The 17,628-nt window shown below is 36.4% G+C and overlaps 1 protein-coding gene across 1 annotated transcript in view; it reads left to right on the top strand.

Annotated features, from left to right (window-relative positions):
* Positions 1-10,764, top strand: part of gnai1 (guanine nucleotide binding protein (G protein), alpha inhibiting activity polypeptide 1) — a 20,561-nt gene extending 9,797 nt beyond the window's left edge. Inside the window, exons 2-9 of the mRNA XM_084408154.1 lie at positions 119-161; positions 251-392; positions 2,034-2,191; positions 4,712-4,840; positions 5,896-6,025; positions 7,379-7,532; positions 8,827-9,034; positions 9,737-10,764. Of these exons, the coding sequence (XP_084264280.1) occupies positions 119-161; positions 251-392; positions 2,034-2,191; positions 4,712-4,840; positions 5,896-6,025; positions 7,379-7,532; positions 8,827-9,017 (947 nt within the window). The 3' untranslated portion in view covers positions 9,018-9,034; positions 9,737-10,764. The remainder of the gene's footprint in view (positions 1-118; positions 162-250; positions 393-2,033; positions 2,192-4,711; positions 4,841-5,895; positions 6,026-7,378; positions 7,533-8,826; positions 9,035-9,736) is intronic.
* The last annotated feature ends 6,864 nt before the right edge of the window (positions 10,765-17,628 follow it).

Here is a 17,628-nt window from a genome sequence, read left to right on the forward strand (position 1 = left end):
AGGGGCTCATACGAGTGAATACATTAACCCAGTCATTGTTCTTGAAATTCATTAAGTCTTGAGCTAGTTGTGTTGTTTGTAGACACGTGTTAACTCGTACGCAACTGCTCTTTTACAGGTGCTGGGGAGTCTGGGAAGAGTACAATAGTCAAACAAATGAAGTAAGTGTTGCGTTTTCATTTCCTAATCTAATTACACTTCCGTTTTAGGCTGAATATAATTTATTGGTTTCTCTTATCTCTCTGTATAGAATCATCCACGAGGCAGGCTACTCGGAGGAGGAGTGCAAACAGTACAAAGCTGTTGTCTACAGCAACACTATTCAGTCTATCATCGCCATCATTCGTGCCATGGGGCGACTCAAGATCGATTTTGGAGACGCAGCGCGAGCGGTGAGTCACAGGATTGGTGGCCTGGTCCGCTTCATTTCTCCCACAGCCAACTTGTGTAGATTCACAGACATTGTAAAAATGAAAAGATGGACCACTTGTAAAAAAAAAAAAAAAAATGGAATGGAAGAAATCGTAACAGCATAAAGTAAGTGAAATGTCAGAGTCGTACAGAAGACAAATGACCTTTTTAATGAACAGGATAGTTCAGGTTGTAAAATGTCATATGGTACAAAATGATATCTCTTAATTAGGGCTGGGCGATATGGCCCAAAAAAAATTATCACGATCATTTTTTTATATCAGTCGATATCGATAATTATCACAATAAATGTCAAATTTTTATTTCTTTCAAGTTTAAAGGCAGATTTTTGCTCCTAAGTGAAAGTTGTAGAAACCAGAGCGTTAATTGTGCTTTTAAACTACTCTTTATTGTCAGAACATATCATGACAAACACTTGCCAAACAGGTGAACATTTCTCAAATCTGAGGTAGAACATTCAAACATTTGTCATTTTTCCTTAACAAAATAAATATCTTTATTGGAAAATGAATTTGTGGTCTGTGGTCAAATGAACCATTGATCATCCAGTATCATACATTTAGATCATGATAACCACAGATAAAACCAGGCATAGCCTATAGCACCTCACTATCATGGCAAAATGTAACTTTATGGTTTCTATGGTATTTGTATGAAAAACAGTAGCATAAATGCATTATTAAATACTGTAATTATATCCCATTAATCCTTTAATACATTGTCTACATTAATAATATAATACAATTCCACATTTCATGGTGCAGTTAATATTATTAGGCTGACGTTACAGTAAATCCATGGTAAATGATGGGAATTTGTAGACGGAAAAGCCTTCTGACAGTATCGTTGCGCACAGTGTTTCTCCTGTTTGTCAGCGCTGTTTCATCTGCCTTTAAACTGGTTTAAATCACGGAGACATTGTGTTCTTCGCTGAATTCAAGCGCTTCTCACTGGATCTCGTGACCTTGACCGAGAGCGATCAGAGTAAACGCATCGGCTCTAGTAGTGAGCTCGCGCTACGCTGCCGTTTGGACTTTGAGCCGAGCGGATAAATGGTCCTTGTGGCGCGCGGTTCAAATGAGTTTCGTTCCGCTTTTTTTGGCGCTTAAACATTATCGAACATTCATCGAACTCTTGATATCGTTTTATCGAGAAAAATTATATCGCGATAATTATCGTTATCGTTTTATCGCCCAGCCCTACTCTTAATGAATAATTAATGATATTTGTAAGAAAAATTCAATAAATCATTGTATGTAAATGTACGATTTGACGAAGATCAATAAATGCTGTTAAAGTATTGTTCATTCTTAGTTCATATTATCTGAAGTAGTTAACTAATGAAGCCTTATTGTAAAGTGTTACCTGAATTTCAATTTATTTATCTTTTTTTTTTGTCGATAATGTCATTTTTGATAAAGGCCTTTTTCCAAACCTATTATCATACCAAAATCAAGATGTTAGCTTGTATAAAACAATAAGCCGTAAAGGTTAAAAAACCAAAAACAAACAAAGGTTGCGGTATTAAGTCAATTGTGATTGGATGATTATTAGGACAATGACAGTGCTAATTTAAATCTGCTGTCCTCTCTCTGTGTCAGGATGACGCGCGGCAGTTGTTTGTGTTGGCGGGCAGCGCTGAGGAGGGTTTCATGACAGCAGAGCTGGCTGGAGTGATAAAGCGTTTGTGGAAGGATGGAGGAGTGCAGGCCTGTTTCAGTCGATCCAGAGAATACCAGCTCAACGATTCAGCAGCATAGTGGGTCTACATCTTCCTCTACCCATGTTGTCTTGCTCTATATGTCCTCTGCTTCACCTTACACCACATCCTAACCAATGAAGCGCTAAAGCACTAGGCGATGAATCACCCCTCAGGAAAAAGAAAATCTCTTTAATATCTCAATTGTTTCGCCTACACAACAATTTTTTTTGCCTCGAAACTGTGCTCAGATATACATCCATAACTTTAAATCAATAGTTTTAAATGTTTCTCCATGATTTTAAATTTTAAATTTCACAATGCTTTTGAAGCTGTTATGTACAGTCTTGTAACCTTTGTATTTTTGTCAGATTCTCCAAAAACTTTTATTTTAAAGTTTGTAATGTTGTGATTCACCTCGTAGCTGGATGATTTGGTTCATGGCTTAAAACTCTATATAACGAATAGACTTTTTAATATCCCTATGGGAAAATACTTCCGGAAACAAAGGCGCTGGTTTTGACCGCACACATCGATTTCTCATTGTCCCAAGTTGTAAAATAAACATAAAATATGCATCATTTCATGATTATACATTTTTATCGACTGTGATTTTATCATCTCACACAGCATTCTGCTCTCAGCAGGGGACGAGGATGAATCACCTCATAACTCTTTGTTTTTGTCCTCCACAGCCATTCTTTATTTATCTTTCTCTATCTCTCTACCACACATACCATCCTCCCTTCCTATCTCTTTCAGCCCGTTCACCTTTTTGGGTGCTCAACCGTTCATTCCCCCTTCTGTTTTCTAGTTCCCTCCCCTTCTGTTTTTCTTGTTCACTGAACATCAGCCCCTGCCAAAACGACAAGTTCAAACAGCTTTATCCCGTACTCTGACATCTCCTGTCTTGCCGTATCCAGACTCGAACTGTTTGAGCCTTGAACGAGCTAGTCAATATTTGCCCTGCTGCCTGTAGCTGCCTGCTTACCGTGCTTCTAGAACATGCCGTTACCCTTGACTCAGAAAACCCAGAGACTAGCCACACGCGTTGCAATGTTGGTTTTCACATGAGAAAAATACACAGATGAAAGTGTGTCACATGCTGCTACTGTTAAGGCATGCAAATATGTGTGTGTGCGTGTTGAGGTTTCATGCTGCACAAAACCGCTGCTAAAGATAAAGAAGTTAAACATAGCAATTACAGATAACAATTATGTAGTGTACTCAGAAATTCCGATTTCTCTTAATCAAATAGTAATCACTGTACAAATAGTAGTCACTGGTTTCCTATAACTGTCTTATTATCTAAATAGGCAGCTGCCTATTAAGGAAGCATCAGAACTTAATAGAACATTATGAGCGTCTGATTAAATGCTGCACATTGTTTTGTGGGACCGATATTGATATGCAGAACCTATTTTTAATTATTGCTTTATTTCTTTTTTCATCCATCCATTTTCCAAACCGCTTGTCCAATGTAGGGTTGCAGGGAAGCTAGAGCCTATCCCAGTGTCTCAGGCCTCAGAGTTTGATTTGAGTTTCTTTTTTATCATTTTAAAACAATAACTAAATAATAGTAGATTAAATAAAATATGAATGAATATTTCTTATTATTTTGTATCACTCTCACTTGAGGAATCAATGGAATGTACATAAAAAGTCAAAACCAAAAAATGTATTATTATTATTTTAGTATCACCACTTATGAATCAAAAGCTTTTACATTAATGTTTTTGCGTGAATTATTAAAATTGTAAGTATTATTTCATTTATAATTGTTATAATATTACACTCATTTATACATGGCACATGGAAATCTTGGTTATAAGAATACATTTGGAAAATAATTATAGGTTCATTACCAATGAAACTGTGATTTGAAACTGGTTTTATCTGGTACTATCTGGTTTTATTTTTTTTCAGTTTCACCTTACTTGTAAACCACGTTTTGTTCACTGAGCTTGTTGTGATGCAATCTGGGATTGGCCTTCTCTGTGGCGAATACATTAAAAGTGCTTTATTATTCAGCCAAAATTAAATGTCTTATAAGGTTGCATACATTTTAGAACAGTCTTTGCACCAGAAATGCTTGTGTCTAAGTGGGTAGCTGACTAGGTTTTGGAACAGAGCTTCTGTGTAAATGTGTGTGTGTGTGTGTGGGGTACAGGTCTCATTTGTATATTTGTGAGTACATAATGTGGTTTGGGTTTTGTTTAAGCTGTTACTAAGCATTACCAAATAACAAGCTTATGCATAGCCTGTGTCACACCTTTTTTGTCAGGGCCATGAACATCGCATGAAGTGGGCAGTTGGCAGACGTTATGGCTAAGCAGGGCTGTTTCCTGAAAACAAACACTGACTGTTGTGCAATTGTTTGAGCGGAGCTGCGTGTATGTTTATAAAAATCTGTTTTAGTAGAAGCGGATTACTGCAAATCCACCCAGGTCTACCCCTGTTCCCCTGTCTCGTGGACCTCTGGGTCAAGAGACTTGCTGGAACCAGCAGGAACTGCTCACTGCACTCATACTATTTCATTTAATTTGAACTAACCCTTCCCTCCCTGTTATATCTTCACAGCTACCTGAATGATTTGGACAGAATAGCACAGGCCAACTATATACCCACTCAACAGGATGTGCTGAGGACCCGAGTCAAAACCACAGGCATTGTGGAGACGCACTTCACTTTCAAAGACCTGCACTTCAAGTGAGCACTTTAGGTTGCTTTATTACAAAATTGCAAAGAACGTACTCTGATTTCACCCCCAAAAAATAAAATAAATCACACGAAAAATGGTTGGGCTTAGAGAATGAATGCAAGAAAATTAAGCCTATTTTAGGACCATTAAACATTTCCCTTCTTTACTAATTCTCAGTACAATAATGTGAGAAAATATAATTAGTATTACTTTGAGAATACACTTATGTACAGTATATACACAATATATTTACATGCTCACAATTATTTTAATTGAGAAGTGCAATTATAGAATGTACATGTGCATCATGGTAGTATATTTGTTGTACTGAATATAATTTATGTTAAAATGATAAAATCGCTTGCATTACTGTTCAGCTTGCATTACAGTAATGAGAATTTGGGGGTAGATGTGCTTAATTGTCATTGAAATGATATTGTAATGCAAAAATTCTAAATTGTTTTTCTGAAATTCACCTACAGTCATTTATTAGCTTTATCACATGTAACAATGATATACATTTTCATATCCATTGATTGAATTAGAAAGTAACTTCACAGTAGTTTTACTGAGTTTTGTTTTAAGTAAACTGTGAATATTGGGACAACCCACACAGTGTGTGACTGCAATCATGGGCAAGAGTGATAGAAAAGAGAAGCAGAGAGCGAAAAATAGAGAAGTGTCATTCTTGAACTGGTTTGCACTCTGATTCAGACAGGAAGAGGAAGTACATAGCGTCAGTTTCTTTGCCCATATTTAGCTTTAGACCTCTCATAGTTGAAAACTAGAGTCCAACTCAATATTTGTGTATGTTATGTATTTTTTACGCTTAGAGCATCACAGCATTAGCTTAGCAACATGCCATTTATAGAAATTGTAAGTCGAGTTTGCTGTGCACTTCACGTATGGAAATCTATTTTTGTCACACAGAATTTCAGTCTACATAGCGAGTACCAGATCAATCACTTCTGTGGTTTCATTTCAGTTAGTATGCTCCCTTAACAGGCAGCTGTGTCAGCTAAATAGCTCACTGTCAACCATTTTAAAATGTTATGTATTTCAGGATGTTTGATGTCGGAGGTCAAAGGTCCGAGAGAAAAAAATGGATCCACTGTTTTGAAGGCGTGACTGCCATCATCTTCTGCGTGGCACTGAGCGACTATGACCTGGTGCTGGCTGAAGACGAAGAGATGGTGCGTAAATACTTCCTGTTATTTAGAAAAATACAGAATTACAGTGCTTGCAAGGAGTGCTGTATTGAAATTCCACTTTTTATTCCATTGCTTTATAATTAATTCAAACTGGAAGTGGGGAATGTGCAAACTTCCTTCAAACATTTTGTAGATATAGATATATATAAAAAAAAAGATTAATTTTTTTCTTAGTAAATGTTATACTTTTAAGGAATTTAAGAAAAATATAAAACTCTCCCATTGACTATTTAGCTATTCAAAAATGAACAAAAATGTGATTAACATTTGCCTAATGTATTGTGATTGGTTGAACACGGTTACTATCATTAATTAAAAATCAAGGAAACTATTAAAAACATTTTTGTTAACTGAAATAAAGATGAAGTAAATTAAATAAGTTGAAGGACTTAAATTACAGTTTTAATTAACGGGAGTTTAACAAAAACTTAATAAAAAATGTAATTAAACTTAAGTTTTTTTTTTTTTTAAACAAACAAAAAAAATGACAAAAGAACAAATGTGCTAAAATAATTAAACAAATTAACTGAAATATAAAAATAAAAGCTAAATGAAATTAATATTTAAAAACTATAATAAAAATAAAGTAACATAGGGAATTGTGTATTATGTGAAATTTATTTAAATCTATTTAATAATTTATAGCTGCCTATTATTTAAACAGACCTGAAGCCTAGAACCCAACTTAACTTATAACTTTAATTATTTTTCTGTCTGGCAAGCATTAGTATTTCCTTCAAAAAATGTAAATCTGTATACTGTGGTCTGTTTATATGAGTCTTAAATCGATAGTTCGCCCCAAAATGAAAATTCTTTGTCGTTTGCACTTTGTACATTCTGCTACATAACTCCTTTTTTCCCCTGTAAACCTGCCATAGATTTACTGGTGATCCTATTATATACAGGTCCTATAGTTTGAAGTGTTTTTGAATGTGTATCGTGTGAATGGGGGGAAAATTCTGCCTGACGAGAAAACCAATTCCTGCATTTATCATATAATTCATGCCAACGTGATATTGATTCAGTCTAAGTCCTACTTTATTAAGGGTTCGCAAACAGGTATTTGATTGATTTAATGGTAAATGGCAGAGGACCAAATCTCCACCTTCGGTCTGTATTCCATAACTCAAGCTTTTGAGCAGAGGCGAAAGGCAACTCGATACAAAGCTCGGAACGTAGTCATTAAATGATTGTTAAGTGTATGGTGTATATCACTGTGTAATGTAATAAAGTGTTAAAAGATGCTTTCAAGCCAAGATACTCAATCAACACCCATTTTCTAGCTCTTTCTGTCCTTATTTCTTATGTTCCATCAACCAATTTCTCTCTCTGCAGAACCGAATGCATGAGAGCATGAAGCTGTTTGACAGCATCTGCAACAACAAGTGGTTCACGGACACCTCTATCATCCTGTTCCTGAATAAGAAGGATTTGTTTGAGGAGAAGATCAAGAAGAGTCCGCTCACAATCTGCTACCCAGAATATGCAGGTCAGACCCCCATACTGGTTTACTCTCTGTTACATGACTGTACTTTTTCAGGGCTGTCGATTTAATGCAATTAATAAGTTATGGAAAAATAATGCAAATAAAATAATTTAACGCACCCAGCCCATCCCAGACCAACATACATTTTCATACCGTTGATTGGTGACGAACATGAAGCAAGGCAACAACTCACTGCTTGATGGAGCCTATAGAATGCAGTTAAAATGCCCCTAAAATTCAAGAAATCAGGGCAAAAATGCCCTTGTATGATTTTTTTTTAAGTGCTGTTATTGTTCCGAATAGCACGAGAGCAAATGCTATATTCATTTTATACAACAGTTCAATAAATAAGAAGTTAATAATGTGTTTTATACAACAGCCATTCGATATTCTCCCAGTATCAGCATGGAAACCGTTTGTATCACTCTGTTTGCAGCATTTCTCACAGCGAGTTTCATGGCTGACGAACAAACCCATCATACTTTTACAAATACTACAGTTGTCTAATTGATGCTTTTCTCATTTAAAACAATAATGGCTTTAAATTATGTTTTAGGGGGTAATTTCCCAGCCAAATTTAATGAATAATTTGTTATTAATTAGATTCGAAATATTAATCACTTGACATCCCTATATATATATATATATATAAGGTTAATGCTGAAATTTTAAGAACATTTTATTTTCCTACCTCAGGCCCAAGTATAATTTACTTTTACAAAACCTAAACCGAAAAATAAAGCACTGCATTATTTCAACCCCATTACAGAAAATGTGTAAATACCAGAAAAATGGTCAAATTATGATTTCCAGGTCCACGAAAATGACATGGATATAAATGAAACTCTAAAATATTACTGAAAAATGATGGACATTTCTACAGCTCTAAATTATTATCATACATTTATATCAGCTAGAACTTGCTTTTTGCAAATTAAATATATATTTAAATATTTCTATCACTCAAATGTGACATTTGAATTGAAACAGAAATCCATTGATCAAAACGTGTGGAAACCCTGTTGGGATATATATACTTAAAATTTGAATATAATTTGCATAGACAACTGAATGAATTCTATTATTATCACAATGACCATTCAGCCATTACATACCAAATCAAAATGTTGAATGTTACGGGGGTTGGAGACCAGAGCAAAGAAATGACTAATCGCAACTTGGAATAAAATTTACGTGGACCCTTACATTACATTGTTTCCAGTTATTTGATGTCACAGGAACATCATCCTGTGACATCACTTCCTCATACTGAAAATGTTTCCTGCCCATCTGACAGGGTCAAACACATACGAAGAGGCCGCAGCCTACATTCAGTGTCAGTTTGAGGATCTGAACAAGCGGAAAGATACCAAGGAGATCTACACTCACTTCACCTGCGCCACAGACACCAAGAACGTGCAATTTGTCTTTGACGCAGTGACCGACGTCATCATCAAGAACAACCTGAAGGACTGCGGACTCTTCTAGAAGCGGGCTTGTATCTGGTGAGGCTCAGCTTTCCTCAATATCACGTGTGCCATGCTGGCTATGCAGTTTGCATTTATGTGCAACATAATCAATGTTCACATTGCGGATGAAGTCACATACTGGCCCCGGAGCCATCACCGAATAAAACATTACAGGACGAATGTGCGTTCAAAGGTGACGCCTGTAGTGGTTTCAATGTTTTAATTTCTGTCATCATTTACTCACCTTCATGTTATTCTAAACCTATATTACTATAGGTTGACATGAGTGCGAGTAAGTGATGAACAAGAATTATACATTTTTGGTAAATAATTTCTTCAAGTTAAGAGCCGGACTACCTTTGTAAACATGCACTACTGCCCAAAAGATTTCATTTTTGAAAGAAATGAATACTTTTATTCAGCAAGGATGCATTAAGCTAATCAAATTGATCATTAAATTTATTGGTTGATGGCTTGGCTGTAGAGTTCTGCACACAATAATGAAAGCTGTGCTTGATTGTCATACTTCATTAATTTCTGGGGAAAAATATCTTGTTTCTTGAAAATCTAATAATTTGAGCGTAAAAATTCCACACTTCACCTTTAAATTGTGATGTTAAATGTGGAAAAGTAATGAGTGTGAACTAGTAAAAAGTGCAGTAAAAAGTTTACTCATAAATGTTTGAATATGATAGTGAATCATTTAAGTAACTCTTCTTCTTTATTCTTTTTCTCTAGGTGCAATTGAAGCCAGTTTTGATGTGCATTTTGTTGGAGAAAGATTGCAAGACTAATAAGTATGGAGAAAATTAGTCTTAAACCAGTGCTGTACATTACGCCACTTTTGTCAGCTTTATTTATGGTTTTTGTCTTTGGAAATTTTAAAACGTAGCATTTAAAAATGAATTGTGTCGTTGCTGTCACGGCCATGTTGTTTATTTTTCCCCCAGACAACAAGGGATTTCTTTTTATTTTGCGTTCTTGCATCAGAGAAGTTTCCCTTTTCTTGTAAAATGTTACTTTTTTTTTTGCCTTTGCGGTTGTTGCTATGGGGAGAGAGGAAGATTGTGCTACTCGATCCAGTCTGTTGGTTCTCGTGCCTTCGCATGCGTTTCTGCAGTCTTTGTCCATTTGCTTGGGTTTGCCTGCTGAATATCTCTCCAACGTCAACAAATGTCATACTGGATGTTACTAATTTGAGAGCACAAATCCTCATATGCATTGAATGCGAGTGTGAGAGAGAGAGAGAGAGTGCGTGTATCTGTTTGTGTGTTTATGTATATATACATATATATATATATATATATAATATGCCGGTGAAGAGAAAGCTAATGGTTAATACAATGAGCGTGGTGGTCCAAACCTCTGGGTCTCCATGGCAACAAGAGTAGACCAAACAGCCACTTCAGATGGAGAGAGGAGTCCTGTTCAGCTGTAAGACGCCGAGACGCACGCAGGACTTGGAATCTGTCTCTCAAGCACCTGTCATCAGACACTGGCCGCCATTTTAACGGTTTAATACTCGGAGAATGACGTGTTGCAGAGGAACGCCATTGAGAGACAAAGCGACTGAGAAGGTTCTGGATTTCACAGAAGAAGAAAAAAAAACAATATGAAAATGTCTTAAAAGAAGACATTTGATGCAAGCGATACTGTTGATTAATTTTGAAGAAAACTGCCACCTTTGTCTGTGTGTTCTCCATATTGGGGGAACATTTGTACACTCATTTCCCTTATTTTGCTAATAAAAGGCATTTACTTCCTGAGTTGTAAGTCTGTAGCCTTTGTCACATTACTTACTAGCTTGAGTAAGACGAATTCTAAAACAACTGGGCATGTATCTTTTGTGGAGAAAGCAATCCCAGAATACACTGCAATGAACTCAGTCAAAACAAATCCAAAATGGCCGACACAATCTAGAAAAACATTTCATACTACACCGATTGTTATCGTTAATAATAGTTTAGGGTAATTCATAAATTCAAAATAATGTTGTGTTATACTTTTTTTAATGCGAATTAAAATACCACACAATTAGCTTAGCAACACGCGCTAACATAAAACTCCATATAAATGAATTGAGTCTCCTGAGTGGACGGAGTCTATGCAATTCTGCAATAAAAGCGTCTGTTAAAAGAATAAATGTCATGTATTGTAAATGTGAGGGTGGAAAAGTTCCCCGTGCATATTTCGCTCGTGTTGGTCACGGAATTCGCCACCTTAACCAACCGAAAGTTGCTTGGTGAGAAAGTGCCTTCTTTGCGAGTTGTGCTTCATTCATCTCTACATTAGTAACAATAGACAACTGACCTTTTTTTTGTCTGCAAAATTGCAACCACGCTTTTAGAAGGCGACTGCCAATGTAGGCAGTGAGGAAGCAGAGCTAATTATGCTATTGTTTGTGAACTATGGAATTTCTATATAACGGCCTTCATTTCCTACTTAACATACAAAAGTCATTCACAATCCATTTTACTTTGTAAAGTGTATTTCCCAGTGAAATGGGGAAAATAATGTACAATGGTACTTTATTTATCCATCAGGGACTGATTGGATCATAAAAAAAAAGTGGGTGTTCCAGACGAGAATGGAGCCAGACTTCAGTGAGTTTGCTAACACAATTCCCAAATAGCTATCTTTGCTATTGGTTAACACTATGAATGGCTCTGACTGGCAAGAAAAAAATGTAATGAAATCAGTGTGCTAATATAAGCTTCAGACAATTATAGCCCCTGTTGCCTCATAAAACTCAGGGTGGTATTTTCCTAACCTGTTATAGTAAAAGCAAGGCTATCACTTTTAGTTGCTGGATCCATTGCTGGGCAAATGGAAACACTGAAGATTACAAGCTACTCTAGGCATCACCAGAAAACCTGGCATGTGTATAGGTCACAAGCCAGGGGGCCAGTAGAGGAGGATTTAGAAAATTGCCTACATCCATATGTGTTCATATTTTGTGTCTGGTTTATGGCTCTGTTGCGATTTACAGTTGAAGCTTAAAGTCACCATGAAATCAAAATCGCCTATTCCTAGTTTTAATTGAATATTTTATTGTTTGTTATAAATGATATATCTGTGCACATCATTCTTTTTCTCAACCCTCTGGTACTGTTTACCAAATTACCGATTTTTTTTATTATTATTATTTTTTCAATTAAAGTATTGTAATATATTTTACTTTAATAATGTTTTTTATTTAATATTTTTAAGGGGATTTTATGATACTACATTTTATTTATGCAGTAGTTATAATCCATTATTCACTTTTTGAAAATGAAATTTCCAACTTAAACTGTCGTAAATCTTTGGAGCACAAACTTAAGTCCGGCCTTTTTTTAAAAGACGACACTTGGCAGATTATTGCTGAAGTGAAAAACGTTTAAAAAGTGACCTTGAAAAAAGTTATAAAATTCTACATTTATTGTTATGAAAAATGCACAAAAAAATACCATTTTAAATTTTTATATGAAATATATATTTTCCAAAACACGTCTTACTCTAAAACGGTGAAAAAAAAAATCGAATAAATCAAAGCCATAAATCTAAACAAGCTGTGTTCCCAAATTTGAGGTTGATGAGCTTTCAGTAAGAATTTCTGCGCAGTACCAAATGTTTCCACTAGATAATTCATCTCTCATTCATTTCAATGCAGGTTTTTTTTTAATCTTAAAGGGATACTCCACTTTTTTCGGAAATATGCTCATTTTACAACTCCCCCAGAGTTAAACAGTTGAGTTTTACCGTTTTAGAATCCATTCAGCCGAACTCCGGGTCTGACGGTACCACTTTTAGCATAGCTTAGCATAGATCATTGATTCAGACGAGTCCAGTAGCATTTCTTTCAAAATGACCAAAGAGTTTCAATATTTTTCCTATTTAAAACTTGACTCTTCTGTAGTTAAACCGTAGTGATATGACGCAGCGCCTGAAAATAGGTCTAATAGGTTAGACAAACTTAGTCCCGGTCACGTTGGAAGAAGTTACCGAGCTGGGGACTATTTTTAGGCGCTGCGTCATATCACTACGCCTGCTGCACCCATGGTACGGCCGCACAGTTCCTTGATTATTACGCCGGAATGAGAGTAGTTCCTAGCCATATAGGCTTAGAAAATCGCAACTTTTAATTTTCCGTCGATCTTAGTACACGGTTTAACTACAGAAGAGTCAAGTTTTAAATAGGAAAAATATTGAAACTCTTTGGTCATTTTGAAAGAAATGCTACTGGACTCGTCTGAATCAATGATCTATGCTAAGCTATGCTAAAAGTGGTACCGTCAGACCCGGAGTTCGGCTGAATGGATTCTAAAACGGTAAAACTCAACTGTTTAACTCTGGGGGAGTTGTAAAATGAGCATATTTCCGAAAAAAGTGGAGTATCCCTTTAAGCTAGTAGGCTAAGCTGTTAGCTTGCTAATCAACTGGTTAAATGCTTAATTTGACAATTTTTGCTTCACTAACATAATGTGATATAAGGTGTAGCTAGAAGCATTTGTACTCATGTCAATATTTTAGTTTTTTGTGCTCACTTGAATATTTTCAGGCCTACATCATCTTCAAACCCCCACCTCCACAGACGGCTAAACCGCAGCGCTGATCCAACACTCTCTTTCTTCAGCTTCAGGTCAGGGATGACGTTCTGAGTGCTAAATTTATGTGAGGATTTGCTGCCTGTGGAGGAAGAACAAGACAAGAAAAGATAACGCTTTATTTTTAGGTTAAAAAAAAAAAAAAAAGAGCAGAATAAATGAGTAATGATGTCATAAGGGGGTGGGGTGTGGGATGATGTAGCAGTTTGACACAGTAGCTGCATTGCCATCAAACTCTGGCACAAATGAGCAGAAAGAACCACTGATGTTTTGTAAAAGAGAACAAAGAATGCATTATTGTAGTGCTTTTTCCATTTGTGTGTGTGTGTGTGTGTGTGTGTGTGTGTGTGTTAGCACTAGCAGCCCAGTGATAAAGTGCCTTATCAGTGTTGTTCCAGCACTGAACACAATGTAAGTGTCAGGCACCTTCTTTAGCACAAGATGAATGCCACTTGCCTTACCTTTGTCTCACAAACCCACACAAATGCAATTTAATGACCCTGTTGGACATTCTATTATCTTTTACCAACCTTAATGTTTCAGACAACCCAATTTCTTTTAAAGGGGTCATATAATGGTACATGCACTTTTACAAGTTGATTGTACTGAAATGTGTGTTGGCAGTGCCTGTACACAACCATCATAAAATGATAAAAATCCATCCAGTGTTTTTTTTTTTATCTTATATGTTTTCCCCGTCTCAAATCAAGCCGTTCAATTTTGTGATGTCACAAAATTGACGCCCCTCCCACGATTGTTGATTGACAGCAGCGTTTCAACACAGACCCGCCCTCGCTCGTGAGCGAGCTGTCAATCATAGTCCGCGCGGACCGGCGCGGTCATTGTTGATACGCTGGAGCACTGTCTGTGAGCAGAATGCTAAGCGACTGGTGTTCTTTTCTTGGGTGTAATAAGGAACACAGCAGTCATGTTGATGACTGAAGACGCAGTGGCTGAGTTTGTTTTCGAAGGGAATATTCCCCACGATCAACGTCAATGCTTTCATGTTTGCGCGAATCATTTCACACACCAGACTGCTTTACAAACGAGGGTCAGTAACGTTCTAAAGCTGGTTTTGCTAAGAAGCTGCTCCTGAAAAAAGGATCGGTAAAAGGATCCAACTATTCGTGTTCCTGCTGCACCTCCAGAAGAACTGAAGTGAGTCTAATGTTTTATTAACCTTTATATTAATATTTATATTAATCTTTGCAAATCGCTAGCACGCTTCACGATGAATGCGGCTGTTTACACTCAGGGTACATTACGGCATGTTTTCTATGTACGACGTTCTCAATATAATTCATAATCCCACGTTTATAATGAACAACGCGTTATGGTCATTGTGTTACAAATGGTGTACGCACAGAACAGAGGGGCGGGGTGAGCAAAGCTCATTATCATTTAAAGACACATGCACTTAAACGGCGTGCTGAAAACAGAGCTGTTTTTGACCAGGTAAAATAAGTGTTTTCTTACAACACTAATGAGAATTTTTAATTAAAGTATATTACAAACTTTTAATTTAGACCCTAAAGAATCATATTAGCTTGTACAAATATGACCCCTTTAAAAGAATGGAACAAAACAGAAAGCAGACCGCAGAATGTTAATGCAGGTTCTTTCCATACAGTGAAAGTGTATGTGTATGTGGAAAGCACCATAAAAGCCTGATTCAGATGGTATTTTAGTAAAGTAACAGCTCCAGTCCCCATTCACTTTCATTGAAAAGAGCAGTTCGGACAGTCTTCAAAACTGTTTTTTTTTTTTTTTTTGTGCTCATACATTTTTTGATGGCATGAGGGGGAGTATGTAAATGAATAAAAAGCATTTTTATTTGAACTATCCATTTAAGGCTCACCACTTTTGGTGGATCCTATACTGTAAATTGGTTGAAGATAATTTATTTGGCACATGAGTGTGTCCCATTGTTGCATCCATTGAGCCCCCAGCGTTCTCCATTGAGCGTGGGAGACGAGAAGCATTAGATTTTCCATTAGTGACCTTCTCATGCAATTAGACATGTTGTAAAGCATTCATTTGATTAATAGACAGCACTTCCACTGAGGCAAGATGCTTTTGAGAGCATAAATTGAATTTAATAGAAATAATTTTTTAATAGAAATTAGAACTTATGGACAATCTAAAAAAAAAACTAAAAAAAAAACACACATTGATGTCAGCCGTGTTTAATGCACGTGTGCGATATTCCCTCTTTCTCAGTAACCAGCTGCCGTTTTTTCATATTAATGCATGCCCTGTGCCTGTGATGTCATCAACTCTGGACTCCATAGCAACAGAGATATTCCTTTGGTCTGATGATGCCTTCAGCAGGCTGATATTAATAGCTCCTGATGTTTTCACTGTGACATTGGACAATGCGTAAAGGCGCACATGTACGCGCGTTCGGCAATTACAGTTCTCGAAATTTGTTTTTTTGATGCCAACTGAGGTTAATGTCACCTGACCTGAACAATGACTAATTTTCAGCATTTTCAAAAAAAGACTTGGAAATAGCACTAACTGGAAAAGAGGGCATTTAAAATAAAATGAGCATTCATTGACAGTGAAATGAGGAACAGTTATGAGCAAACATAAAGTGGGTCACAAAACGATTTTGTCGCCCACTCTGCAATTGGTTTGTTTTTCTTTCTCACTCTCATGCTCGCCCTCCCTTTATGCGCTCTAGTGCTAATTTTTCGTGTTACTCATACGTTCATCCCACATTTTGCTGCTTTGGTATACATTAGAGAGGCACATTGCTCATATAATTTTAAGAAAACTCAACAAAACTACAGACACGAATGATCCTTATTGAAAGAGAGCTGTCCTATAAAGACCAGAATATCATATCATGGGACAGTCACTTATTTTACATACAAGGCTTACCTATATATAGAGTTTTGTGCTCACCAACGCTGCATTTATCTGAACAAAAACAACAACATAATAATACTGTATACATTTTTTTTCAGGTTTCTTTGATTAATAGAAACTTCAAAACAACAGGCATTTACTGTATTTGGGATTTTTCATTACAATGAAAAGTCTTACTGTCACTTTTGGTCAATTAAAAGCATCCTTGCTGAATAAAAGAATTAATTTCAAAACTTTAAAACAGTGAAAAATTCAAGTGCCATTTACTGTAGGAACAAGCACGTCGACCTTCAGTTTCAATTGGTACACTTGTCACAATGTCCTTGCAGTGAACGAATTAGACTTTCATTCCAGGCTCAAATATGAAAACAAACAATGAATATTATCTGTTTATATGTATGCATTGTGTCACAGGATGTTGACTGTCTGGATATAGCAGCGTGTGTTTCTTAGGGCAGATGTTTATGTTGTTTAACCGAATCGAGAGATTCTGTGGGAGGAACGCTGCAGAGTTCTTGCATGAATCATCTAAAGCCTGGCCTACATTTCTGAGTCTGAGTTCATACTGTGATATAAAGACACAATTTATATGCAGAGCGACCGCCTACAGCGTCTGTAAGCAAGGAAAATAAAATGCTGTTACACAAACAACAACACAAAATTTCAATATGCCATCATTCTGGTTGGTTTTGGCACTTCAAAAATATTTGGTTGCACTATTTTAACCTGCTACAACGCGATGGAGGCTCTTCGCTTGTGGTGACCACATGAGGTTGATGAATATTGAGCAGGTCAATGCTCAGTTAGCACAGTAACATCTGTCCTCCAGTCATTAAAATGTGTTGTTTCCATCCCACCACACGGTGCAGGGCCACTGCTTAAGCACTTAATGGATGATGGTGAGCAGCAACCATCATATATATTTAAGCAGTTAATTGGTCATTTAGATGCACTGCTTTCAGAAACTCTATACCTAATGTATGGATTAGAAATGCACATGCTTAATTCATGCCACGTGCGTGATATATATGGACAACCATTTTGTGTTGCTTCATTTGTTCTGACCTTTCAGCGACCAACTAAAAAAATGCAAATTATATTATAATATAGAATATTATTTAAATAATACATCTACTGTTCAAAAGTCTGGGGTCAGTAAGGACCAAAAGT

The sequence above is a fragment of the Rutilus rutilus genome (assembly GCF_951802725.1).
Source record: "Rutilus rutilus genome assembly, chromosome: 4".
Lineage (NCBI taxonomy): Eukaryota > Metazoa > Chordata > Actinopteri > Cypriniformes > Leuciscidae > Rutilus > Rutilus rutilus.